Raw genomic sequence first — 26,896 nt, 5'->3', positions numbered from 1 at the left:
AATTTTCTACTCACTAGATCAAAAATGCCTGACTCAGGTAATACACAAGAAACATCACTTTCAAAGGTAAAGAAAACACCCCTATGAAAAAGTGCCTAACACATGAGCCTGCTCAAACTTCAAGTAGAAGTTCAAGATCATATTCATCAGATGTAACAGGAGGCATATTGGGATAATATTAATTAATTTTACTCTACCATGAAGTGAGACTCTCCAAGCAGCCTTTAGTTCTCTCCTCGAGCAATGATGTTGTGTTCCCTCAAGTGCTATATAAAGGCAATATCGGCTGCAGCCCATTAGGAGCACAGAGAGATGCAAAGTAAGCAGGAAGACTTAAAGGGATACTATTGATGTGCGCATCATATTTTTATTAAACCCTTCTCTCTAAAAGACCAGTAGCAAATTGCATTACTGACTTTAAAGTATCTTTAAAAAATGAAATGCATATTTCTCACTCCCAGTGTTACTGTGATTAGAGGGTCTGATCTCCACATGGTCTCAATAACAGAAATAAAGGATTAGATTGCTCTAAGTAAGGAAAAACATCAGATAGACAAAACAATAATCACCTTTTTCATCAACAGTTCCCCCAGGGGATGTGACTGTTGTAACAAATTTAGAAAGTTCTATATATCTGATTCTCCTATCTTTGGGCTAGGACTCAGAAAATTAGATGATGTTTCTGAAACATTTTGGGTGGACACTTTATTGAGCTGAGGACAAAAGAAACTTAGTTAAATCACTTTCATGCCGATAACTCTAATTTATGTTAAATTTGGAGTAAGTGATACTTATTTAACAAAAGCAACAACAAAACAATAGGTGTGTTGACTGCTCCGACAATTGCTGCAATTCCTGAGGTCACAGAAAAAGGAGCCATTTGTTCTTAGTAGGCATCAGGAGGGAATGTCTAGAAATGAGAGTTTAAACGTCGAGCTTTCTATAACTTTCTGAACAGAATTTTAATTGGAATTTTCTTCTGGGGGACCTAATTGCTCACTCTTCTAATCCTTTAATAAGGCTACCACTTAAAGCTATTATTCATTACAAATACCCCTTCTTTCAACTGGACCTTCGAAAAATCAAGGGAGGTACATACACATATATCTTCCCCCTTTGACCAAGTAGTGACTGAAGTGCAGCCATAACTGTAGCCAAAGGAGGCATTACGCTTCCAGACAAAAACCTCAAGGAAACGTATTGCAAACAGCAGCAGTAGCTGTTGGATAGGGATCTGAAGGAAAGTGTGAAGAGGTTCAACCAGTGACTATGAAAGTGGGAGTAAAGTTCTCCCAGAATACGGAGGCATCTCAATGACAAGGATTATTACTTAGTTAGAGATGGCAACATCCTTGCCAGGTATATAAACTGGAACAAGTCACTATGCATCCACTGAACTTCTGAAATCTTCATGTAAATAATTCCCATGTTTCTCCTTAATAATAAAGTAATAATACTTATATTATTAGGTTACACATAGGAATACTGTATTATATTCCTATATCCCATATGTGGGAACCTGCAAGGGCAGATAGAAAAACCATGATATAGGAGTATAGGAGGTCCTGGAGCCTGGTGGCCAGGGTTCAAACCTGATCCGCTTTAGCTGTGAGGTTTTAGATACATTACTTAACCTTACTACTGAACCTCAGTTTCCTATTTATAAACTGGGAATAACATGAACACCTACCTCGTAGGGCAATAATGAGGATTAAATAAACTATTCCAGGGAATGAACAATGCTGGCCATAGGGTGGGAAAGATACCGCATCAACCATCAAGGTGGTTGGAAACTCAGGACATCCAGCTTCCTCCTCCTATAACCTCCACCATCTCCTCCCCCAGCCCCAAGTTTCCTTCTTTCATCTTAACACATCTGCCTCCAAAGTAGTGTCCATCCTGCTCTCTTGCTTCACTCACTTAACCTCTGAGTTGATCTTTTTCAACTAAAAAATGAAAGATTTGAACTTTATCTTCTTTAAAGTACCTCCCAGTTCTTTTATTTTTGTTTTGTTTTTCTTTTTTTAAGGATATAAATTCTGAGTCTGTATACTATGAGTAAAGTGAGACAAGGTGTTCAGGCAGTGCTAAGATATAATTCTACGCTGGCATTGGCTAACCAACTGAGAAAGATGAGAGTATCTACTATCCCCAACAGAAGGAAAAGAAAATCAAGTTATAGTAGCAAGCATAAAGCAGATAAGCACTAGCCATCCTCAGATAAATCTTCCTATGGGAGTTTGCCTTATTTAAACAATTATTCATTTTCATTCCCTTCAGAACTCCAAGCTAGACTCTGAAATTAGGTGGGTTTTCATAAACTGTTTTAATTATGTGGACTGAATTCTTTTTTCAAGTTCAAAGGTAGGTTGTCATTAAGAATTTCAGAACTACAGACAACTAGACAGATTTCAAATGATAGTATCCATCCGTCAGAGATGCTTTTATTAACATGGGAGCTCACAGTTCATCAGTGAGAGGAAGTCATAGCGCCATGAATCCAATATCTGACTCAAAGTAACAGAACAGATGAAGAGGTGGAGAGTGACAGCAAGAGCAGGCTGCATCCCCTTAGCAGAAACCAACTGGAACCAACTATACTGGCTTTTCACACGCGCACATGCAGGAATATTAACTGTGGGAGGTTTGTGCCATATTTCCTAGGAACAGGGCCACATAAGATTAGGCAGGACATCCCAAAAGTGGGTGAGGCTGTCACTTTTGTTCTCTCACAATGAGAAATGCCCAGGCGAGCACAGTCATACCTGAAGCAGGAGAGGAGCAGAAGCCCTGCCTGCTTCAGGTACCAGAGAAACTCAAAGGGCCCATTGGTGGGTTTCTTTGCTTGGTCCTTGCTTTTGTTTGGTGGGTTTGTTATTTTAATGAGAGGTCTAATTCACTGAGAGTCTGCAAAGGACGGACTGTCAAAGCGCGTAAGAGCCTGGGTGGCCTCTCTCATCTCCCAACCCGAATCCAATGGCAGAACCCATGGCTCTGGACCTGTGCTCTCATGGAGGCCGAAGAACCTGGCCACACTTAGTGAGAGTTCAGAATCTTCAGGTCAGCTCAGTGGAGCACTGTGCCTAATCTTAGACCTACTTTCACTGGGATGCATCCCCTTGGCTGTAAAAATGGTACATGGAGCAAGAAATACCAACCTCAACATGCAGTCTCCCTATGGCCCCCTTGTTCCAGCCAAGTACAGCAGCCCACTCCCAAGTCAGTTCCCCGGGCATTTTCTCTTAGAGTTGAGCCAGAAGCCAGAAGCCAGAAGCTCCCCGCCCCCCCCCCCCACCCCCCGCATTCTCCACAAAGAGCCCGAAGCAAGCTCAGTCCTCACACCAGGGCCAGGCCCCCGTGGGGGTACATGCACAGACATGGCAGAGGGGAAGGCTATCCGGGAGTCACTCTCACTACTAAGATGGGGGTCCAAGCCAAAAAAAAAAAAGCAAAAGACAAGGTAGGTGGGGGTGGGGAGAGAAGAAAAGAAAGTAAGGGGAAAAAACAACTATGATGGTTTGCCCTCATGGGTAAGACAGGTCAGCCAAGACATACCTTTTGACTAGGCCCGCACAGCTGGTCACTCTTGGGACTGCCAACAAGGTGGGTGGTCTTCTCCATCCCCCGGGGGCCTTGAGCAAGTGTGGCTTTGGTTTATTTCAGGAGATGCTATTGGAAACATAAAACAAAGTGCCTGGCGGGGCACTATAAAAAAAATAGGGTACGGAAGGACTTGATCATCCAACGGGAATTTATATGTTTGTAAAGAGGGACACGGGGCAGGGACATGTACTTCAGCTGTCGTTCTTTCTTCCGCGAGCACAGCTCGGGCTGCTGAGTCCACGGCTCTCTGCTTACATTCCGTTCCTGCATTTGGAAATCGCTCTTCACCAGGAGGAAAGTGAGGAAAAAAACAGCAACCACCGAACAGTGAAGAGGAGCCCAGCAGATGCTGCTGGGGGGGGGGGTTGGCCGGTGCTGGAGGGAGGCCACACAGCAGCCCGCACTTTCCAGCAACTGTTGATATTTTCTCGCAAGCAGGGAGGGAGGAAGTCGGAAAGGTCAGGGATGAGAAATGGGGAGGGGGCCTGCCATGGGGAGCCAGACACTCCGTGGGGTACACAAAGTGCAATCATCTCCCACCGAGGAACTCCTCCTGCCCGGGTCTCCTTGAATCAATCCTCCCCCAGCGGCTTCCTTCTAAATCAATGTCTCTGATTTCCCTTCATATTCTCTCTCAGTCTCTCTCTCCCTCTCTCTCTCTCTCTCTCTCTCTCTCTCTCTCCCTCTCTCTCTCTCTCTCTCAAAAAAAAAAAAAAAAAAGTCAGTTTCTAATAATAGTTAGAATATATAAAGAATAATTTATTTAACATAATTGGTTCTTTGTTTCCAAACCCAATATTCCTCCTCTCCTCGTTTTGCCAATAAATAGGAACACTGAGAAAATCAACTCTGCTCACGTCAAAAAAGATGCCCTCCCCCCAAGAGACAATTCGCCTAACTTCTCATTGCTCTGGAAAATAAATAGTACATCGCGAGGCCATCTCTCGGAAGGACTAGTTTGCTCTTTTGTTCTGTTGTGTTTCAGTAGTTTGTGCTTCTGCTGTACATACTCAGAATCGAGGGCCGGGGGGGGGAAGGGATGAGTGGAAGGCAAGAGGAAAAAGCAAGGATGAGGGGGAAAATCTAAGGTTGTCTTTCATTTTTTTTTTTTTAAATGCATCAGAACCAGAACAATGACCAAGTCAGAGGGTGATGGCTAATTGCCCAGAGAGTCCATTCATGGGTTTAGCAACTGCCCTTTTTGTCCGCTGTGGGCGAGCCCCGGCCACTGCGGCGTCCTCGGCAGGAGTGAGGCTCTTCCAAATCGTCCTCATCAAAGCCGTGGAAAGTTGAGGTGTCACTCTCTGACGTGGAACCGAATAAGTCCTCCGTGGTGCGTGCTGCGGCCGCTGCCTCCTTCTCCTTCCTGCCTTCTCTTCCCAAATGAGCTGACATGTATGATGAATATATCAGCACATGGGTTAAGCAACAGACAGCATTATTAATATTCTTATTATATCATTACAACGTTATGCCTCATAAGCAAGATCATAAACCATTTGCACCCAAAAGGGATTTACTGGGTGCACCACCTGGTGACAGGGATTTGGGGTGAAAGGACAAAGCCAGCATTTCCAGGGAAAAGGATGCCTCCCTCCCTGAAAAGGCATCATTGCTACCATAACATGTGTGTCCACAGCACTGAACATGAGTGATTCCCGTGAGATTTCTTTCTTCTCTTCTGTATGCGAGCAGACACACTTGCATGCGCACACACACACTCACACACACACACATTCAGCCCTACCCCAGACAATGAGTTGACTTGGTGGGTGTTTAGCCCGGCTGGTGTTTCTTTGGTGTTTTCCATGGGTGTTTCATGCACAGTGTGTGTCCTTCACTTTGACAGGCAGCTCTGCAAAGGTATTACTGTCAGATAACCCGTTCCAGGCGGTTAAGCCTCCATCTGCTTTATTTTTATTTTTACCTGTGTCTAATCCCCCTTTTTCAGTACCCTTTCCATTCTGCCCTTACACCATGTGGCTCTTTGCACTGAAAGCAAAAAGAAGCTGAAAAGTCTCTCGTTTTCTTTAACCACTGGAGGACATATCTGTGATCTGTACCCATATACATGTGCTCACAGATACATATATGTGCACCCATGCACATGGACGTGCATACGCGCGCGCACACACTCCAGACACACGCCCAGGTCTTTGTTACCCCAGAAAGTCCAGAGTTGTCAAATCTAACTCAGAGCGCTAAGAGAGTGAAAAAATAGGGGTTATCTCCTGGAATTTGTACAACTCAGGTTTAAACAGTTTACATTCTAAATGGGCCCCAGGATTACCCCCAAATAAGGTCATGATATGCCGGTTATGGTGCCAGGATCAGGAGTCTCATTTTCTCCCCAGGAAACAGGAAGTGGGATAGACTGGGAGGGAGAGAGAGCTCTTCCAAGCTCCACACTCTTCCTTGGAAAAGCCCCAGGAGGCCCTGGGGAAGTATTTGCCCCTCTGACTTAGCAAGCACATCCCATGGGTTAATGCACCTGTTTATCCCCAAGGTATCAACTATTTCAGGCAAATCAGACGCAGACCTGGACCAAATTAGTCACCAAAGTTAATCCTTGGCAAATGCAATGAGAACACCTAGGCTGGTATAAAATGGTCCCCTGAGTCACACAGCAGACAGATCCTGGGAAGAAAAAGCTGAGTAAAAGGCTGTGAAGAAAAAGGGTTTGGATAGGAAAAAACCAACTGCCCACATCTGGTCCCCCATGAATCAGATTCAAGTACCTCATCTTCTGTAGGGAAGGAAGGGAAGGAAGAAGTTTGTGATGAGGATCCTGGAGCTGCCCTCTCTAGCGAGTCCCCCGCGGTCCACATCCTCTGCCTACAGCATCACACCAAGCGACTTCGCTTCGGACGGTCATCCATTTTAAAAATACTGCATTGAGTTTCACTTGTTCCATTTTCCCTTTAAGTATCTAAAACCCAGAATCCGCTATCACACAAGCCCTTTTCTAAACTGGCACCAGGAGAGTAACAAGTTCGACTTTCGATATCATGTTTGCAAAGTAGGTGAGCTGACAGCATTGCAGATGGGCCACCCTGTCAGGGCCCTTAAGTGTCCAATGTTGAGAACTGCAAGCAATGGAAGCCACTCTTTGTTACATTACCGATTTGCTTCTCAAGTCAGTCTTGAATCTAAACAACCCAAAAGCCAAATGAAAGAAAAAAGACTGAAGCTAAGGTTTGTGGTACACCCAGGTGTGGTCACCTCGGCCCCATTCTTGGAAGCAGGAGTAGAAAGAACACGGGGAAGCGTGTGGAAGGAGCAGTGCCTCCTCCGTGCTGGATCCAGTGTCCAACTGAACTGCAGCTCACCTACAAGAGCCTGTAGTAGAGGAGACTACACACGGGTCTGAAATCTCTCTTTGGCCTAGTTATGACATAAATAATCTATGAAAAGTTGGTAGTACAACCAACCACAACCAGCCAAAGGTAACAGTTTGGTTAGAAATAAAAAACCATGGACAGCTTCAGCAAAACTTGAAAACCTGAATTCATTTTAGGAATGAAAGAACAGGATCAAAGTCTTCCTTTATTTTAGTCTTTGGAGAGATTAAAAATAAAAACTTCAAAAGAGCCCAAGCCAACTTCACATTAGCCCTCAGAACACTGCCCTTTTGTCTCCTTCATCCATCAGGGTCTCTTTTCTGGTTCCTTATGAGAAAATGGGATGAGCTGCCAATGGATGCGATATTTGTGCCACCACCGAGGAGCGCAGGGTCTCTGACACCCACACCTCAAACTGTGGCTGCTGCCCCCCTATTCATATTTCCGTGTCTTCCGGTCCCCCCCCCCCCCCCGGGCACTTCCGCAGAACAGACGCAGCTTTGTGTTACATGTGCAGCGCCCGCTACAGGCGAGTGCTGCCCGTGTCCCCAGGTGTTCCCACGCTATCTCACAACAACACACACCAAGAAACACCCACTTCATGAAAAGGCCAAACCCAGGACCAAAATGTCTCCCTTCCCTTTTCCCTGGCTCCCAAGGCATGATTTCTTGAGATCCAACGTAGAAAACTATCCAGTGACCTGAAAACGCCTCTGTCCTTGGAATCATGGCCACCACCCACTTTCCCGCTCCGCCCTCCGCCCCAGGGAGGGTGGCCGGAGTGCAGGGGGGACGGCCGCTGGCCTGTGGGCACGGGTGCAGGAAGGGGCCGCACTCACCAGAGCGTCCACAGTCTGCACAGGACACCAGCTCCTCAGGCCGCCCGCTCTTCTTGTTCATGTTGGAGCCTCCCAGGCAGAAGTCACAGTAGTTATTAGGAATGACTGTCCCATCCGGACCTTTCTGGGCTGTAGAAACATTTTTTTTTTTTTATTGAATTTTAGACTGAGATGCATTTCTACTGCCCCCTCTTCTCCCACAGTCTGGCAAAATCTGCTCCCGAAAAACAAAAGATGAAGTTTAGAATCTGAGGTTCTGTTATGACCGCGTTGTTAACTTGGGCTGCCTTCCTTTTGACCCTCCTCGGTTTAACAGTGCCCGCGTTGCCTTGGCTGGTGTGGCTCATTTGGCTGAATGTCATCCCATGCACCGAAAGATCCTCAGTTCGAATCCCAGTCAGGGCACATGTCTAAGTTTCGGGTTTGCTCCCTGGTCAGGGGATGCATACAGGAGACAACCGATTGATGTATGTCTCTCTCTCTTTCTCTCTCTCATCAATGTTTCTCTCTCTCCCTTCCTCTCCCTCTAAAATCAATAAAAATATGTTGTAAAAAAAAAAATAGTATCAATGTTTTGCAAGCTACCCAGTTTATTTTTATTGTTGCAACATATCCCAGCTCTGCATTTTAGAACGAGCCTGCTCCTCTGATTGCATCCCTGGATGAGCACAGCATCCAGAAGGCCTGCTAATCAAGTGAACTGCTCTCATCCCCGAACAAGCAGCTCTCAGGGCCAAGGCCCCAGATAGCAGATGGCAGTCAGAAACAGTGGTGTGACGAGAGAGAGAGAGAGAGAGAGAGAGAGAGAGAGAGAGAGAGAGAGAGAGAGAGAGAGAATAGCCAATGCTTAGGCCTTGCCCTTCAGAGAGATGCTATTGTTTAGGAGACAGTCCTACCATCCTGAAAAGGAAAACAAAGCAGCATTCGTTTCCAGAGAGGACACTGAAGATGCGCTTGGAGACTTTGAGGAACATCTTGACAGGAACACAGGTGTTCGCTCTTGCTCCGCTGTCTCTCCCTAAAGTCCAGACTCGCTGGTCCTGGACTCGCTGGTCCAGGACTAGACAATCAGCAGACCCAAATTACCTAGAATCAGACTGGACACTTAGCTGAGCCTCAGGCCAGAGATGGATTGAAAAGCGAGTTAGTGAGTGTGCCTGGAGGCTTAAGATCCTCATAAGCCACCCGTGATGAAAGTCCTATACAAACACAAAGAAAAATCTTGGGACACGGTCTTAAAACAAACCCTTATGAGAACAGCCCTGTCCTTGAGCACTGATGGCATTCTCAGCTTCTACTGCCTGGTGTCAAGCCTTGCACAGGTTCTTTGCCACCTCAGGAGACATTCCCCCATTTCCCTCTGTTTTTCTGGTCCTTTCTCTGGACATTTCTTTGTCACATCAACACTCCCTGTCTGTGAGTAGAAGGAAAAGTCTCTCCATTTATGGGATCAGCCTAAACCAAGGGGGCATCTTCCTCCTCGCTAAACACAATGTCTGCTATCTTTCATTACTCACTGGCTAACATTCATCAGGGTCCCGCAGGGTACGAAGCTGTAAAAGGAAGCAGATATGTGAGCAGAAATACCATCCAGACAGTAAGTGATAAACAGATTCACCCACTTTAATGTGATTCCCTCTGGCCTTTGCTTCCTCCATGCCTCTGCTTTGCCTCCAGGAATAGAAAAACTTACCTGGCAAAGGCAGAAGACAAAAGCTTGCAGAATTGCATTAGAGAGGGTTAATCCATTTATCAGTTGCTATTTGGATTGCTTAATCAGTTTCTAAGTCATTGATTTTCATCTTCAGGGAGGCAGACACAACTCTGCAAGGGAAGTGTTGGCTGTGTGGGGCACAGAGGAGCCCGCCGCACCCTGTGACCTGCTGCGTGTCGCTTTTCCTTCATCAGCCTCTGTATGTCAAAGGCATCTGCGTGTCATGCAGATTGGCTTTGCAAATCACCAAAAACCAGTATGTCTGCCTATAAAATTTCCGTTGTCCAAATCCAGAAGGAAGTCCCTTTCTTCCTTCTCTCTCAGTTGCCATCTTAACCATTTCTGGAACTCTCTTAAGAAAGCCAGGCACATCCAAGAAGCAAGTAAATTCAGTGTTTCCACTATAAAAAAAAATTTAAAAAAATAAAAAGTGGGGTACATTAAATGTAAGGGCTGAGCGTAAACAAAAGTTATATTTCAGGATTGGTATGAACTAGATATAAAACGTGGAGATGCCAGTTACAGCTTAGATAGCTTCCCACATAAAAATCAAATAATCTCACGTGTATCATTTCACGAAAACTCTCAGGAGGCCCTATCTCACCATTTGTCTCTCTCCTGTTCTCTTAGAGACCTCTTATGATGTCAGATTTTTTTCTGCCTTTTCACAAAATCTTTAAGCAACCAAAGAAGCTGGTTGTCTCCAACCCACTGTATCACTTGTGACTTAAGAGGAGAAAGAAGTAAAGTATAGAACATAAGAACTCCCAGATAATCTTTTACAGTTTTTACCCCCAGCAGACCATTGGTAGATCATGCGGACCATGGAATCAGGGACTCCAATACAGCAAGAAATAAAAAAATTCAGAAATGATCTTAGCAGAGCAAAGAAGACAATGATGGAGAATTTGATCATATATAAAAAGACCAAAGGAACAGAATTTAATTCATCTGATGAAGAGAAATTTCTGAGAAGACCGAATCAGAACAGCGCCCCCACATATTTTGGTGTTGGTTACTGGCCACAGGAAGTGCCAGGCGCAGGAGGTGAAGAGGTGCTATAATCTTTGTAGGCCCTGAAGTATGCAGTGGTGACATGCTAGAAGTGGGGGAGGAAGGGGCTGTATTTTATTAGAACAATGACCCAGGATAGGAAGTGATACTGAATGGTTACACTTCATTTCCAGCAAAATCCTTTCTGCTTCAGTTCCTTCTGTCTTCTCATGAGCACAAAGCTTTCTTCCATCTTGGTGACACGGCATAGAGTAGACTCATCGAGAGCCTTTGCATCTGGTTCTCCTACGCTTTTTGGTATTTAGGATTGGTTTCAGGGTGAGAGTTCTCCCATGGAGCTCTCCCAATTCCCCAACCAGGCTTTGGGGAGGGCCCTCTGCTGACACTTCCATGGGTGCTTCTCTTGCTTCTGCATGTGTACACCTGCCTCGTCTCCCCTATTCAATGATCCACTCCTTCAGGTCAGGGACCATGTCAAACACCTCTGAACACCTATGGGCCCGTGCACAGGAAATGGTTAACAACATGTGGGATGAAGGGCTCAGAAAATAACGGCAGCGATGTAAGCAGGCAGCACAGTGATACCACCCCCGGGACTTCCCAGCAGGGACAGAGCACTGGGTTTGCTTTCCCTGGGGCAGAGTTATCTGTTGCTCTGAATATCATTCACTGCCTGGTTTATTTCCCTCATCCTCAGAGCAGAGCTGGTCCATGTCCGGAGAGATTGGTTAGTCATCTCTAACTCCCAGAGAACACAGGGGCGGGTAGCTGAGAGCCCTGGGTTGCAGCAAGAATAACACCGGGCCCCTGCTATGGTGGGTGAAGCACCATCTTACATGCAAACATCCAAGGAAAGTTTGTCTCTTGAGAAGGGGACACTAGGATGCATCTGCCCACTGAGCCTCCCTCTTGTTCAGTTGCTTTTCGAGAAGAAAAAGCAGCAAGCATTTAGTACACAACAAAACTGTGATGGATCTTACGCTGGGTGCTTTACATATGGTATTTCATGGATTCTCACACAAAAATCTGTGACGTAGGGATTATTTGACAGATGAGGTAACTGAAGTCCAGAGATGACGGGCTGGCTCCGGGGTTCACCTCCAGGTTGTCTGGGTCCCCGGAGACTCTCGGCCTATAACCTGCCTCCTGGGAATTCCAGAAGCAAACACTTTCTGACCCGTGGTTGCATCTAAAATACCTCAGAAACCTCTGCGTGAACTTGGTTCATCTAACCCGTTATTTAGGAATCCCACAGCAATAAAAGTTGAAGTTGGCCTGGTAAAAGCAGAAATTCCCTTTGAACTGAAACTTAATGTCCCTCTCACAGGGATCCATCCTGGTGACCCTGCTTACTGTCATATGCTCTGCAGAAAAAAAAAACTCTTCTCCGGAGAGTCCAGTGGCCCGGGAAGGGATTTTTTTAAAGTAAAGCTCACACCATGGCTTTGTTGGCCTCTGGCCTGACCCAGGGTGAGCAATTTCCTGGTACTGTATATGAGATCATTAGAAAAAGGATTTTACTATAAATAGGAAGCTTGCCCAGACCTTGCAAGTGGGATTTAAATAGAGATTCTGCCCCTGCTTATGGGAAATTGAGTCCCACTTTATAGAATAAGATGACAGTGAGGCAAAGGCCCGAGTGGTATCTTGATGGCAGCGCCCGCAATGATGGACTTGGTTTTCTGTTGATTAATGTTCACGGGCTGAGATCATATAAGAGATACAAGGAAGCTTCTGAGAAAATAAAGTCAAGAACAAAAGTTCCGGGTGGGGGAGGAACTAGAAGGTGGAGGAAGCATTCATATAAATCAAACCAAGAGAAAGAACAGCCAAGCCCCAAGTGTCCCACTACCACATTCAGGAAGGTTATGCAGTCGTTCTGGAAAATGCACACTACGGGCTTTTCTACCTCAATCAGGCCACGTCTGTGGCAATCATGGCCCCATGCTTCCACAGAACTACCACCCAAGCAGCTGCCTTTCTCCAGTTCCATCTGATCTCCGCTGCGAAATGCCTGCTATGCACGAAGGAAAGGGTGGCAGGGACAGTCTGGCCATCAGCAACAGCCCCTCATCCAGCTCTCCCAAGACCTGAACTCCGTCCCAAGTGTCCTAGCCCAGTGGTCGGCAAACTCACTAGTCAACAGAGACAAATATCAACAGTACAACGATTGAAATTCCTTTTGAGAGCCACATTTTTTAAACTTAAACCCTATAGGTAGGTACATTGTTATTAACTTAATTAGGGTACTCCTTCAATCGCACTGTACGTGCGTTCCCGCACAAGGTATTTTGTGGGAGAGCCACACTCAAGGGGCCAAAGAGCCTCATGTGGCTCACGAGCCACGGTTTGCCAACCACTGTTGGAAACAGGAAGCAAGCCAGCTTAGGCTGCTCCAGGACACATCCACAACAGCGTGACTTCACATCCTGAGCAGACGCTCAGACCGCCTGCCAGGGCCTGGTGTGTACAAACACATGGCCGTGCTCTGTGCCCGCCACCCAGCCCTGGCCCAGCCCCGGCCCCAGTCCAGCAGCAGTCTCCGGGGGCCTGCTAGCTGGAGTGCACAGCCCTGGGAGAACCGGAGAGCAGTGAGGAGAACCCTCTAGAAAATGTGCCTCTCCTCGACCCTCTCTCTTGTCCCCCCACCATCCTCCACGGCTGACAGTTCCCATCCCTCCATAGGTCTGACATGTTTCCATGGCAACTGGAATCCTGGGCTCCGGCAGCCTCCGGTCTTGCCACCTGTTATTACTTCATCTCTCAAGTGTAAAGCATCCTCGCCTGGTGCACTTGGCTGTGCAGAGCTCAGCTTCACAGGATGGAGTGAAGAGAGGGGGCAGGAGAAGAGGGAAAGGTAGCCCCAGGCTGGCCACACAGACAGGCCAGGCTGGAGGAGGAAGCTTTGGAGCCTGGGAGAGGGGAGAGAGGGGGTGTAAGCCAACGTGCCTTCCCTTCAGAATCAGCGAGCAGGCCTCAGCTGGAGGCCACCGCCACATCAGCTACCTTCTCCCCAGCCTTTAATGAGGGCCGAGGGCGGGGGGAGGGGGAAGGGGCGGCAGCCAAGGCTGGAGCCCAGAAGGCAGCTGTGCAGAGAGATGTGTGCTGGGCCCTGTGAGAACAGCGAGAAGAGGGTTAACGTGATGAGATAAAGACTGTGAGAAAGGCTGGACCAGAGGGCAAACAGAGCCTCGGAGCCTGGATAAATGGCCTTAATTCTCATGCTCTTGCTCACCCTACGCCTTGCGTGTTTACTCGTATAAATTATCTCCAAGCCCCGACACCTTTTTTTCATTGCTTCCCTAGAAGAGATGAAAAAATAAATCCCACAGATCCGAAGAATAAAAATGTGGGGACTCCATGCAGGCTGGTTCTTCTTGGACGCCTAGTAGCAATGTGGGCAGTGCCCTGGGCTCCTGGAGGAAGACAAAGGCTGCCTTCCTCCCCGAATGGGGAAGGCAGGAACTTCGGAGCCTGCCGGGTATACAGACACTGGGAGAGAGAACTGTCGCTCTCAACACAAGACAAAGAACAGTCTCCCTCACCGGCCATTTTGCTGCCTGACACTGCCCACATGGAGAACGCGGGACAAGGATTAGGAGGGGCTGCTAGTGCAGAATGATTCCAGGCGAAGGGAAGGCCCAGGGCTCTTTTAATGTCTTCATGTTTATGGACGGAGCTAAGTCACCATGCTCAGAATTATCAAGGAAAACAGGAAAGGACAACATGAGACAGAAGGAGCTGGATGGAGCACAAGCTACGAGACGAAGGCAGTGACACAAAGGCGTGGTAGGAGGAGTGGGCATCTCCGAAGAGGCCTTTGAACCTGGGAAGACGTCCCCAGACTCAGCTCTTTGAGTGCACGCCTACTCAGAGGCGAGAGACTATGCTAGATGGTGTCTTCAAGTCCCTTTTAGGCCCACTGTTTGAGTATTAAATAGGGTGAAGGAAGAAACAGAAGAGCAAAGTTTTCCAAACCCAGAGGAGCTCAGCTTTTCATGCTGCTTCGTGCTTGTGTAGGTGTCTCTTCCCTATTAGCTGTGAGCTCCCTGAGGGCAGGCACAGTGCCTTTCATCTCTGAATCCCAGCACCTGGTGCAGTGATTGAGACGGAGTTGACAATAAATACTTAATGAAAGAATGGACAAAGCTTGGCAGAGGCTTTGGGTGGGGGTAGGATCTGTGAGGCAAAGAAAAGTCAAAAACAGGAACTGAGTGGATGCAAAGTACTGAGTGGCGATGTTAAGGCAATGCCAGTGTCAGTCCCATTCATGGCAGGGGCAGAAAGAGTGAAGAACAGGAGTAATGGGGGACTGCAGTGAAGAAGCCAAAGGGGCCTGGCCGGCATGGTTCAGTGGTTGAGTGTTGGCCTATGAACCAGGGTCGTGGTTAGATCCCAGTCAGGGCACATGCCCAGGTTGTGGGCTCAGTCCCTAGTGGAAGGTATGCAAAAGGAGTGAGTGAATCAATGATTCTCTCTCATCATTGACATATATATATATATATATATATATATATATATATATATATATTTTCCTCTCTAAAATCAATCAATCACACACACACACACACACACACACACACACACATATATTGAATATATATATATATATATATATATATATATATATATCCTTTCCTCTCTGAAATCAATCTGCACTAATAAAAGAGAAATATGCAAATTGGCAGCACCTCCACAACACTCACCAGCCAATCAGGAGTGTGTATGCAAATTAACCCAACAAAGATGGTGGATTAACTTGCATACATGGGCATGGAACCAAGACTGAAGGCTCCAGCACAAGTGAAGACTGAAGAGGCTTGGCTTCTCCAGAAGGCCTGGGTCCCAGGTGCTGGAGGAAAACCGGTGCCAGCAGTCAGGGGAAGGAAGGCCTATTGCACAAATCTTCATGCAACAGGCCTCTAGCAAAAATGTATTTTAAAAAAGGAGAAGAAGCCAATGGACCTGCCCTCCTGCAGGAATCCTCTCCCTTAGGCATGTCTTAGAAAACCAGATGGAAGGAATTAAGAACCCCCAGACTCTGTTGGCCCCAGAGACTCTTGAGTCCCATGTTCAGTCTCTTGTCAGAAGCCCTGCACCTAACAATGAGGAAACAGGCCATGTTTTACTCTGTGCTTTTGTGTATTAAAATGTGGTATCAGCCATCCCACCCTTCTTTGCATCTACCTTCATTTCCTCCATCTTTATGAAATATAAACTCATACTGTTAGACACGGGCCTTGAGAATATTTACTCTTAAACACTGCTATAGAAACAGAAAACGTGTATTCTCACACTGAGATCTCCATCTTGACGGATGTATTTGGTTAGAATTACAATTGGCCAGCAGTTTGGATACCACATCACAGTTCTGGGGCCAGAAATGACCCATCAGTAATGTCCTTTGTGCTCCAGACTTGGGCCAGCAACACCAGGACTGTCACTGATGCTTCAGAAAAGACCAAGCAAAACTGATTACTCTTCTCAGTGCTGATTAGGAAAAGCACAGGAGATCTTTCAATTTTCCAGCAGAAGGCCTTGTGGTCAGTCCATGCCCTGGTACAACAAATGTTATTGCCACCAAATGAGTTGGTTAAGGGGGAAATGTTTTCATCTGAGAGCAACTATGTCAACAGGGCTCTGAATGAAGTGTCATTCAACTACAGGACATCTTGGTCCTGGTGCTTTAGAGTCTAAGCTCTATCCATTTAGGTTGTTGGGATATTGTTGTGTTATTAGAATTTAAGAAGCCTCCTTCCTACCTTGCCCAGCCCAGCCCCTCTGCACCCTTCCTCACCACCACCTCCATGGGACTCAGGTATGTCAACCCCATCGGTCCACAGTGAACCAGTATTTTCTGGGTCCTTCAAACTGAAAAACAGTATTCAGGGAAAGGAAAAGGATGAGTCTCAAGATTCAGACCTCAAGATTAGGACAGAATCCAGGCACCAGAGCTGAGGGGAAGTCCAGCCAGAGAGGAGGGCCCAGATGGGGACACGCTCAGAAAGCAAGCCAGGCAGCAGGTGCTGGAAGCTGTGGAGACATTTGCCCAGGTAGAATGGAATGTTAGGAAAGAATGGAAACCAAGACTAGCCATTAAGAGTTAACAGTGCAGCATGATTCCTGGCCAGTTACTGACTCAGAAGAAAGAAAAGAAAAGAATTTTAAGGAAATAGATTGACAATCAGTCTTCAAAAGCTGGATTTCTCTGAGGCATCAGTTCACCTGGGAACTTATTAAAAATGCAAATTCTAGGGTTCCACCGCAGACCTACTGGTGTAGCAAAACTCTGGGGTGGGATCCAGCAGTCTGTGTTTTAATGAACCCTCCAAGGAATGTCATTGTGTGCAAGCTCAAGAACCATGGCTCTGCGCAACATGTGAGACACACACGTTGCATCACACATATTTTCTGTTCATGCTGTGCTTTACCTGAATGAATCTTTAATCATCACGTAACCCTATATAAATAAGATACATTAATGTCCTTATTTACATAGGTGGCACTTGAGGCACAAGGAAACTAAGTAGCTCGTCTGTGGTCACATGTCAGGAAGTGACTCCGTTGGCTCTCAATCCAGGCAGTATGACTGTTAGCTGGCCCACTTGATACTGCCCTACCCTGGGCACATGCAACCACATACCTGAGGGAAGTCAAATCAGAGTGGCTGGCAGGCCTTGGAGGCCAGGGCTTCTTAAATGTGAGGGATCTCATTAAAATTCAGATTATGATTAAAATCTAGAGATAGGTCCACATTTCTTATAAGCTTTCCTGCCAGGGAATCAACTGTCTGGATTTGGGTGGCACCGAGGGGTTCCCAGGACACAGGATTGTCGGTCTAGAACTGGGAATGGCCTGGGCAAACCTGGCCAAGACAATCACGTGGGTCCCAGGTGATGTTGGTGCTGCTGACCACACTCTGAGAAGCAAAAAATGAAGGCCTTCAAGGTGAGGCGTTTGAGTTGTATTCAAGTGTTGAATAAAAGTATTGAGAGCTGGGAATGGCATAATCTACTTTATACTTTAAAAAGAAATAAAATAGACCATAAGAGAAGAATATACTATTAGAGGTAAGAAGAGAGGTAGAAAAACCAATAAAGAAGATGCAATGATCCATGAAGGAGCTGGTGTGGCTAGGAGATAAAGAAAGAAAGAAATCTGGGGTATATTTTGGAGGGGACCTGATCTGAATAGGTGGGTGGTGATAGACAACAAAAAGCCAAGGATGAATCTTCAAAAGTGTTGAAAAAAGTAACGTGTGATTTTTTGAAAGTAGAACTCATTTATAAACTCATGTTTCAAGTAGAATTTGTTATGAGGGGACGAGGTCTATATAATATCACATATAGTTCAAATTACTTTGGAGACTAAATTTACCTATGGGCTAAATAGTGTCTCCCCAAAAATGCTTACTCTAGAAACCTAACCCCAATGGGATGGTACTGGAGATGGGGACTTTGGAAGGTGACTAGGGTTGGGTGGGTCCTGAGGACAGGGCCCTCATGGTGGGATCCCGTGCCCTTATAAGAAGAGACACCAGAGAGCTTGTTTCTCTCTCTCCACCAACACGAACCCAGAAAGGCCCTGTGAGGACACAAGAAAACTAACCGAAGGAGAGAGTTCTCACAGACACCAACCGTGCTGACATCTTTTTCTGGGACCTCCAGTCACCAGAACTGTGAGAAATAAAGTCCTGTTGTTTAAGCCACCCTGTCTACTTTGGCATGGAAGCCTGAGCTAACTAAGATACTGCCCATTAAATACTAATTTCTCTTGAAAAGTCACCAGGCAATTATGATTCATTTGACAACTGGCCTAAAGGTGAAAATGAGCAGCCATCAGCAGGACCATGACAAAGATCCCAGACTAAGACTGGGATCCATCACGTGCGGTTCCAATGTCATGACGTACCTGAACAGTGCCCACTGCAAGCACATTCACATTTCAGCTTCCCATCTTGCTGTGTTACTTGAGACAATTACTCACCCTTTCTGAGCCTCAGTTTTCTACTCCGCAAAATGAGAGCAATAACATGTGCCTCATGGACTTGTAACATTACAGGAGATGATATATGTAAATTGCCTGGTGCCTAGTGGATGTTCCACAACTTATTTGCCTCTTTCCTCTCCTAGATGCGAAATAATTTTATCTCTGAGAAGGCAGGAAAAGAAGTGGCAGATGACTAGAGAACTCCCATCCATGCGCGGGCACATACTCAGTCTCTGTGCAACTTGGTATGTCTTCTAGAGGACGCCCGCCCACCTCCTTTGTTGTGAGGAATGAATGACATAGAGGTGGTGCTCTCAGCTCAGTGTCTGGAGGGGAGCTAACCTGGGTGGGTGGTGAAAGAAAACAAAGGAATGTCGGCAACAACTGACATCATCGTTTCTTAGGACATGGAACTCTTCAATCCTGAACACTCTAGGTGACTAAGTCAAAAAAGTAAGAGAAATAAGAGGCGCACAGAAAGGCAGGTGGCGGGCGCATGCCTGATCCTGGGGAAGCAGGATGATAAATACCACACTTGGCTAGATTCTGCCCCACAGCTTCCTCTCTCTGGGTTTCAAGCATCCATCTTACTTCCCAATTAAACCAGAAGTTCTCCTAAGGCAGAGCCCCTTGTGATGCCTTTTTGGAGGCCCAGTTTCACCAAGCCCCACAAGTGGGCACCTGCACTGTCCATTCTCAATAAACGCACAGGTGCAGCCTGGGTAGAAGGATTGGTGTCCCATATCGAAAATTTAGCGAAGGACATGCCAGGGCCAGGTCAGGCTCTGATATTTACGCCTGATGCCAGTGAGACCCCCAAAGGCAGTTAGCACCACAGTATCGCACAGTTGCAGATGGGCCCTGACTCAGATCAGCCATCTGTGGCCACAGACATGCTCTGTTGGTCCAAATGGCACAGAGATGGGATATCAGCATTCACAGTGTGCAGGCATGGTGCCAAATGCTCACCCCACCCCACTGAAGACTCGCAGCAAGCCCATGAGGTCCAGTGATTATGCTCACAGCTTTACGGATGAGGCAACGGAAAGGCAGAGATGTGGTGGCACTTGAGGCACAAGGTCACATGTCAGTAAGTAACTGACCAGTGTGACAGTTACAAGACCCACCCTGGTCTGGCCAATTCCAATGTCACTCTCTCAGCCACTGGGTGTGGATGATCCACAGGACCAGAAAAATAACTCTAAGTCTACTCTCAAGGCCAAAGCAACCCCTCGGTTCTTCTTCACTTTGTAATCTGTAAGCTACTTGCTTAAAAAATGATGTAATAATCTACCTAAAGAACACCTGTTGTTAGTTTCCAAACTTGCTCTTCAGGAAGCAAGGAGCAGCTCACTTTCCCAGACAGAGTCCATGTCTGAATTTTCCTTCTGTCCCCTGTAAAAAGCCTGATTTCCCTGCACGACATTTGGGTAAGTAGTGGGCAGTGTCAGCTTTATTTATGGCTTTTCAAGCTTGTGTCAAAGGTAATTTTCAGTCTTTCTTGTTGCCGCGGGGCCATGCAGCAGAGGACAGAGAAGTCAGAAGAACACATCTGTTATATCTCTCCTATCAATGTGGCAATGACATCATAGGCTTCTTTTAGATAATTTGCCCATTATCAGACTAATTTTCAGATTATCTAATCAGCTGACATCACCCTTCATCAACTCTCCTCCTTCAGTTCTACAGCATACCACTTGCTCCAAAGGTGCCTGACAATGCGGCCTCTCCTTCTCCTGACAATAGATAGGGAAAGCCTATGTGCCTGCACACCACCATTGAAGGGAAGACTGAGAATTCCCGAGACCTAGGACAACCTGACTTCTGCTCCATGGACTTGAAAAGAGGTTTGAAATAAATTTTATAGACCCATATTTTAAAAAAACATGTTCCTCTGAGGAGTTCCAAGTATGTTATAGAGAGCATTTTATACTCACTTATGCTATGAAATAAAAGAGATATACCATTTAAAATTAATACTATGCCAGACAGATTTCCTTATAAATTATTGGTCTTGTCCTCCAGTAATTCCTACTGTCGCTCTCCATTTCCTACAAGATGACGACCACACACAGAAGACACTTCCAACTGTGGCCTCTGCCAACATGTCTACCATCCTTCAAGCCGTCAGATCCAACTGGCACTCCCAACTGTCTGATGCGCCATGCTGCGCCATGCTACTCCATACCTCCCTGCCTTGGTACGTCCAGTGACCTCCATCTCCTGAAAACTTCCTCCTCGTTCTTCACGGGCTACGTGAACGTCACCTCCCCAGTGAAGCCTCTGCAAACCCCCTAATGCAGTGGTGCTCAAGCGTTAGTGGCACCAGAATGTCCTGAAGGGCTTCTTGAAACACGGGTCCCCACCCTCAGAGTCTGTTCCAGGAAGTCTGCTGGAGCCAAGAATCTGCATTTCCAACAAGTCCCTGAGAGCACACCTGCCCGACGGAGTGGACGTGTACCGTGTGTGCCTCATAGCCTCTGCCCCCTCACCCACACTGCACGTGCCCTCATACACATGCCCACGAAGACTGGGAGCTGCTCAAGGATAGGGAACAAGGCAGCACTGAGTGCATGGCTACTAAACCAATGGATGGATGGATGGATGGATGGATGGACGGACAGATGAATGGATTAGATTAGACTGAATGTATTCACATAGCTTTTCCATCCAGGTTTAGGACCTCATAAATGCTCACACCCAACCCCAATACCTTAAAAACATCATCTGTAACAGATTCCCATTGCACAGAGACGGTAAAAAGAAATTCAAGAAGAGTTTCGACCTTGTAAGCCTGTGTCAAAGGAGTTTGGAGTTCTAACCTAGAGCTCTTTTCTGCTCCCGTGGCCCCACTGGGGCTGTTTACCCAAGTGGCATTAAAAGAGTCATAGCAGAATGCTTCTGAGAGACACCTCTCAGAGTCCTACCTGCCCAAGCACTCCCTCTCTTACACACACATACACACACACACACACACACACACACACACACACACACACAGGGATTTCATTTATGGAAAGGAGATGAAGGTGGTAAGAGAAATGGAGGGAGAAAGAAGAATCCAACCTCCCACAGGGAGAGAAGGGCAGCATCTCAGGTGGGGAAGACCTCATCAGAAAAGCACTGGCTCCCCAGGGGAGTGTGGGAGCTCCTAGCAGCCCTGGGGTGCCCGTGGTGGAGGCAGACAGGCAAGGGCACAGAGGAAAGGGGACAAGCCTACAGGAGGATGAGAAATGTGTGCCAGAGTGGGGTGGGGAGGATGAGACACTAGGAGAGGAACAAAGGACAGAGAGCATCAGCTGGGAGGGGGCAGGAGGATGGGAGGAATGGCAGTCAATGCTGAGCTGGCAGCACAGGGCAGCTTGGCTGGGGGAAGGTCAATGCCAGCTCCACTCTGCCCTTTCAGCAGCAGCAGGCGCAGGGATGAGCAATGGGCTCCGCTGGAGACACAGTTGGGGGAGATGCAGCGAGGGACAGCAGGAGGACCAAAGTCAAAAGGCCTCTCTGCTGCAGGTGGTGCAAGCCAGCTGCCCGGGGCCCTAGAATCGCCTGCGTCTGTAGGGCTGTCTCTCCGAGAGGCCTGTGCTCACCAGCAGCTCGGGTCAGGCTAAAGAGGGGAAAGTCAGCATTCCCACCACACTGGCGTCCAGCATCCAGACTGGGTCCTGAGGGACTGCAGATTAGCCTCGAGGATTAAGCTCCCCTGCCTCCCTCCCCCACTCCACAAGCCCTGCCAAGAGAGGATCACAGAGCTGAGACCTCAGGGTGCTGCAGAGCTGTCACATTCGATTCACCACACAGCCCCAGTGGCATTTAGGGGCAGGACGGATGGGAGCCCACCCCCACCGCAAGCAGTGGGAGCAGCTAATGACTGGGTATTAAGGATGCTGGCAATTAGTGCTCCCAAGAAAATGGTTGGGGGCCGCTCACCGGGGGAATGCGGAGGAAACCGAGCACACATTCAGCGCAGCACGCTGATGGGGGGCCAGTGTGGTGCGGAGAAACTAGGGGAAATTGCTGTCTCTCAGATTCATCCAGGGAAATGGGGGAAGAGGAAAAGGACGGCTTCTGTGGACATGGAAGGCCTTCCTGCCCCGCCCTACCCAGTAGTCAAATTGAGGTCGATCACAAAGGGGGCGCTGAGAGGAGATGTCATTAAAAAGGTGTTTGTGAGACTTCTGGAACCTTCTTGTGAGAGGAGGCCCCAGAGGAGCCCGGGTAGTTATTCCTTTCTCTGCAGTTTCAAATCCTTGGGTAGGCGGATGACCCTTTTGAAGAACCCATTCCTCACAGGCAAGGAGGGAAGGAAGAGAAAGGTTCAGAGGGGCTGGAGCGGTGTGCTCACTAACAGACACACAGGAAGAAGAGAACAAGCGTCAGGATGAGATGTGTTAGGAAGTGTCTCCATCTGGAAGGAAGGAGGGAGGGAAGACACGGCTTCCTTGCCGAACAAAGCCATCTGGCCTCAAGGTGAGGGCATGAGGAGGCAGGAGACACTGACCCCGGAGAGTGTGTGAGGAAATCCTGGGGGACAGAGAAAATCATGCAAGGACCCATCTCCGAAGTCAACAGCCTGGAGCTAAGGAGGCTGTCTCGATCCACTGAGGGCCTGCAATATACTGGAGGGGCCCAAGGAGCCTTCCCCCGCTGTGGCCATCACTGTGCGAGCACACACACAAGAGAGACAAAAGAAAGCATTCCAGCCCCTTCGTGTGAGGAGAGCACCTCCACACAAGAACAAAAGCCTGGCCTTGGAGAGGAGAGGTCAAGGAGATAAGCCAGCACTGGAGGACAGAGAAATGATGGCAACCTAATAAATACTTGAGAGAGAGCAACCAGGGCCAAGAAATGCTTTCCAGACAGCAACCCAATCAAAGTCACTCCCAGCCTCCTCCTGAGAGAAGACAATAGCTACCCCTTGGCCACTCAGATGAGAGAAGAGATAAGAGGAGACACGTGGAAATGCAAATATTTTCCTTTCTGAATGGCAAGGGCGACTGGACCACAGAAACCTCATCCCAGAGAGAAGGTTGGCGCTGAAGCTCCTCAGCAGCTGGTGAGGAACAGTGGGCAGAGCTGTCAGTCCCTCCTCCCTGCTTTCCCAGCTCTGTCCATATGACCCCACTAGGTAAGAAAACACACAAGTCTGGAACCCTGAAAGCTAGTAAGAAGAAAAGGTTTTAGGGGCCGAACTGTGAACCCCACAATTCATATGTTAAAGCCAATGTCTCAGGAAGTGATTATATTTGGAGGCAGGGCCAGTAAAGAGGTGATTCAAGAAGAAAAGCTAAAAAAAAAAAAAGAAAGAAAGAAAGGAAGAAGAAGAAGAGCTCAAATAAAACTGTTAGGAGGGCCCCAATCCAATCTGACTGGTGTCTTTATGAACACAGGAAATATGGAGGCCACACACAGAGACAGCAGGTGCACGTGCACAGAGGGACAGCCAGGTGCAGAGGCAACAGGAAGGCAGCCATCCACAAGCCAAGGAGAGAGGCCCCGGGAAAACCCAGCCCTGCCAGCACATTGATCTGGGACTTCAGAACTGTAAGAAAATAAATCTGTGTCCTGTAAGCCACCCACTCTGTTGTACTTTGTTATTGCAGCCTGAGCAAAATGACACAGAAGGCAATGTGACATGGGAAAGGTGGGTTGGGGGTTAGCTGAAGAAAGGTCTTGGCCAAGGATTGTGTAAATTATTTCAAATATTTGGTGAAGGCAGCCAATAAACATCAATTGACTGAAATGTAGAGCAATCACTCTCAAATCCTAAAGTCTGAATATTTTTAAAGGTCTGTTTGATCCCTTTAATTACACTGAATTATTCACTGTAAGACCGCCTGTCAGCCAATTTTTGCGGGGGGGGGGGGGGGGGGGGGAGGCGGTAATAGAAAACGCATGGCATGTCCAAAATTATTGTTTACCTAAAGATCTTAGAATGCCCACATCTTAAAGTAAGTCCTCAAGGTTCCATTATCCTATCTCATAAGGAATGCTAAAGAGGCAAGTCAAAAGGTGAATGCTAAGCCCTTTTGACTCCCTAAACCATAACTGAATGTTGAGGAAAGAAAGAATAGAAATTAAAAAAACAAATCTTAGGGATCATTTGGGGTCTTCGAGGCCAGCATCCCAAATACCAAGTGCACCCAGATCAAGTTTGCTGATTGAGTGCTCAGGCAAAGAGCACAGAGGCTCCAGGGTAGTATGTCTAAGGCAGGAGAACTCTGTACCAAAATTGTAGACCCTATAACAGGCAAGACAATAAATCAAGAATCTTCTACATCTCTTGGTGGCCGAGGAGACATCTGGAGTATCTGTATGAACTGACATAGCCGAGGGATATGCTCAGGTCAGCAGCTGTGAAGGGATCGTCTGGAGCTGAGGAAGAGATGCAGCTCTGGCATCTGACAATGGCCAGGTAAGGACATTTCCCTTCTGCCTTAACACTCACCTTCCTTCCCGGTCCAGTTCACTCTCAGCCTAGGACTCAGCTGACCCACAAGGGCAGCTGGGGCTGAGTTGAAAGAGCCAACCCACCACAGGACATTGAGACTAACCCACGGTCATGAGCAGAAGATGCAACAGGTAATTAAAGGAATGCTCCACAGCCCTGCCCACCCACTTCATAAACTGCCCCAGCCCAAAAGCTGGGAACTCACGTCTGTGGTTCTCATTTCTGTGGTTGGGTGGGGACCGGGTCTCCTGGTCTTGAGCTTCATCCCCCTCCTCGCTGGCCAGGTGAGTGTGAGCGTAGTGGTAGCTGAGTCCTGGTCGGTTCTTGTAGCGCTTGCCACAGACTAGAGAGGGAAAGAGGAAAGAAAGGAAAAACACAAATGTCAGCAACCTATATAGCCACTGCCATCATTCTCCCAGGTGGTGACTCTCATCCATCCATTCCTGAGCTGGGGTTCCTTTAGAAAAGTTTTTGCCACCCCCAATCCCTTACTCCCTGGACAGGACCAAAACCACTATAACAACATGGGTCCGTGTGAAGCAAAACCACAGAAGTAGAAGGTGCAAGTTGGGTGAGAGCGTCATCATTTCCTAGTTGTAAGACCCTAGGCAAGTCACTTACCCTCCCTGGGCCTGCTTCTCGGAGGGAAAATGGGATAATAGTACTTACCTCATAGGGTTGTTGGCGATGAGGTAATCTCTACGCAAAGCATTACAACATGGTAATGGTGATGATTGTTTTAACTCTGAAGGTTGGACTGGGAGTCTATCCAGGCCAACACCCCATGGCACAGATAGAGCAAGTGAGGCCCAGCAAGGTTAAGTGACCTGCCTGGGAACACACAGCTAGCTGTGGCAGAGCCACTAGAACCCAGGACTCCTGGATCCCTGTGCATTACTTCATCCACCTTCCTGCGGTTGGCTCTGCCTGAAGCAGAAATGCTTGATCTGGATAACATTCTTGATGTATCACTCAGTGATTTCATGTTCCATTTCCACCATGGAAACCATGAAGCCAAGGCATGTTTGGTAGATGTGGGGCAACCAAGAGCTTATGCCCTTGATGCCCTGGCATCCCGATACTCCAAATCTCTAACGTGTCCTTACAAGCACTACTTCTCAAATGGACACTCTGAAACAAGGGCAATAAGCAACATAAATACGTCCAAGAAGAAAGAGGGGGCAGTTCTATTGGTTAAATGTTCAGTATCTGAGAAGTCTGGCTAAATAACTTAAGACCAGACCACCTCCAACCTCACCCAACAATATCTCAGCTCTTAGAGGAATGATACTGCTGGTAGCAGAAGCCTCTGGAGTCTTCTAGTAAAAATCCTATGCCAACCCTCACATCAGGTCTCCACCTTTCCCCAGCAGAGCCGATCACTGTCCCAACCCCACCCCCCCAACCTCCCCCTCGCCCACCAATCTGCAGAAAAATCTGAAGTTTCGAGCTTTAAGAGACTCTTTACACATGACTGTGCTATGGTAGTGAGTGTAAATATTGAATAAGGTAAAAGAGTACAGACTTCATCGTCAGACCTGAGTTCAAATGCTAGTTCCAGGTGCCCAAGTTGACCAGCTGTGTGACCCCCATAGCATAGAGAAGCTGTTTCCAGCCATCTTACCCAATTCCTTTATTATTTCTAGTAGAGTTTCTTTTCTTACTAAATTCTCTTAGTTTTTTCAGGTATTACAACCATTAGGGGGGAAAAAGCTGTCATCTCTTCTTTCTCATATTGGTACAAACTATTTTATCTTCTTAGCTTAATTAGTTTGTGAGTAGCACTAACCCGACACTTAAAAATAGCAAAAGCAAGATTTTCCTATTTTAATGCCATTGGACTTAGTGTTTCACTTATTCGAATAAAATATGTGGCTAATTTTTAGTCTTTATTACATTTAAGTAGTTTCTCTTAGTCCTGCTTTAGAGATTTATTATTGAATTC

At 47.1% G+C, this 26,896-nt stretch overlaps 1 protein-coding gene across 3 annotated transcripts in view; it reads right to left on the bottom strand.

Annotated features, from left to right (window-relative positions):
- The window catches only part of DPF3 (double PHD fingers 3), a 250,785-nt gene that overhangs the window by 47,080 nt on the left and 176,809 nt on the right, over nt 1-26,896 (bottom strand). For 2 of the 3 annotated variants that reach the window (XR_014795854.1, XR_014795855.1), the window contains exons 7-9: nt 25,157-25,294; nt 7,784-7,912; nt 3,556-4,991 (exon numbers count right to left, since the gene is read on the bottom strand). Coding sequence is in view for 1 of the 3 variants with exons in the window: in XM_084893529.1 (XP_084749655.1) it covers nt 7,784-7,912; nt 25,157-25,294 (267 nt within the window). In the remaining 2 variants the exon portion in view is untranslated. The remainder of the gene's footprint in view (nt 1-3,555; nt 4,992-7,783; nt 7,913-25,156; nt 25,295-26,896) is intronic. The other variant, XM_084893529.1, reaches the window with a different exon arrangement.

The sequence above is a fragment of the Pipistrellus hanaki genome (genome assembly GCF_964339955.1).
Source record: "Pipistrellus hanaki genome assembly, chromosome: 1".
In the NCBI taxonomy this organism is placed as follows: Eukaryota; Metazoa; Chordata; class Mammalia; order Chiroptera; family Vespertilionidae; genus Pipistrellus; species Pipistrellus hanaki.
The sequence above is the reverse complement of the archived record's forward strand: the minus strand, read 5'-3'. Positions and strand labels throughout refer to the sequence as shown.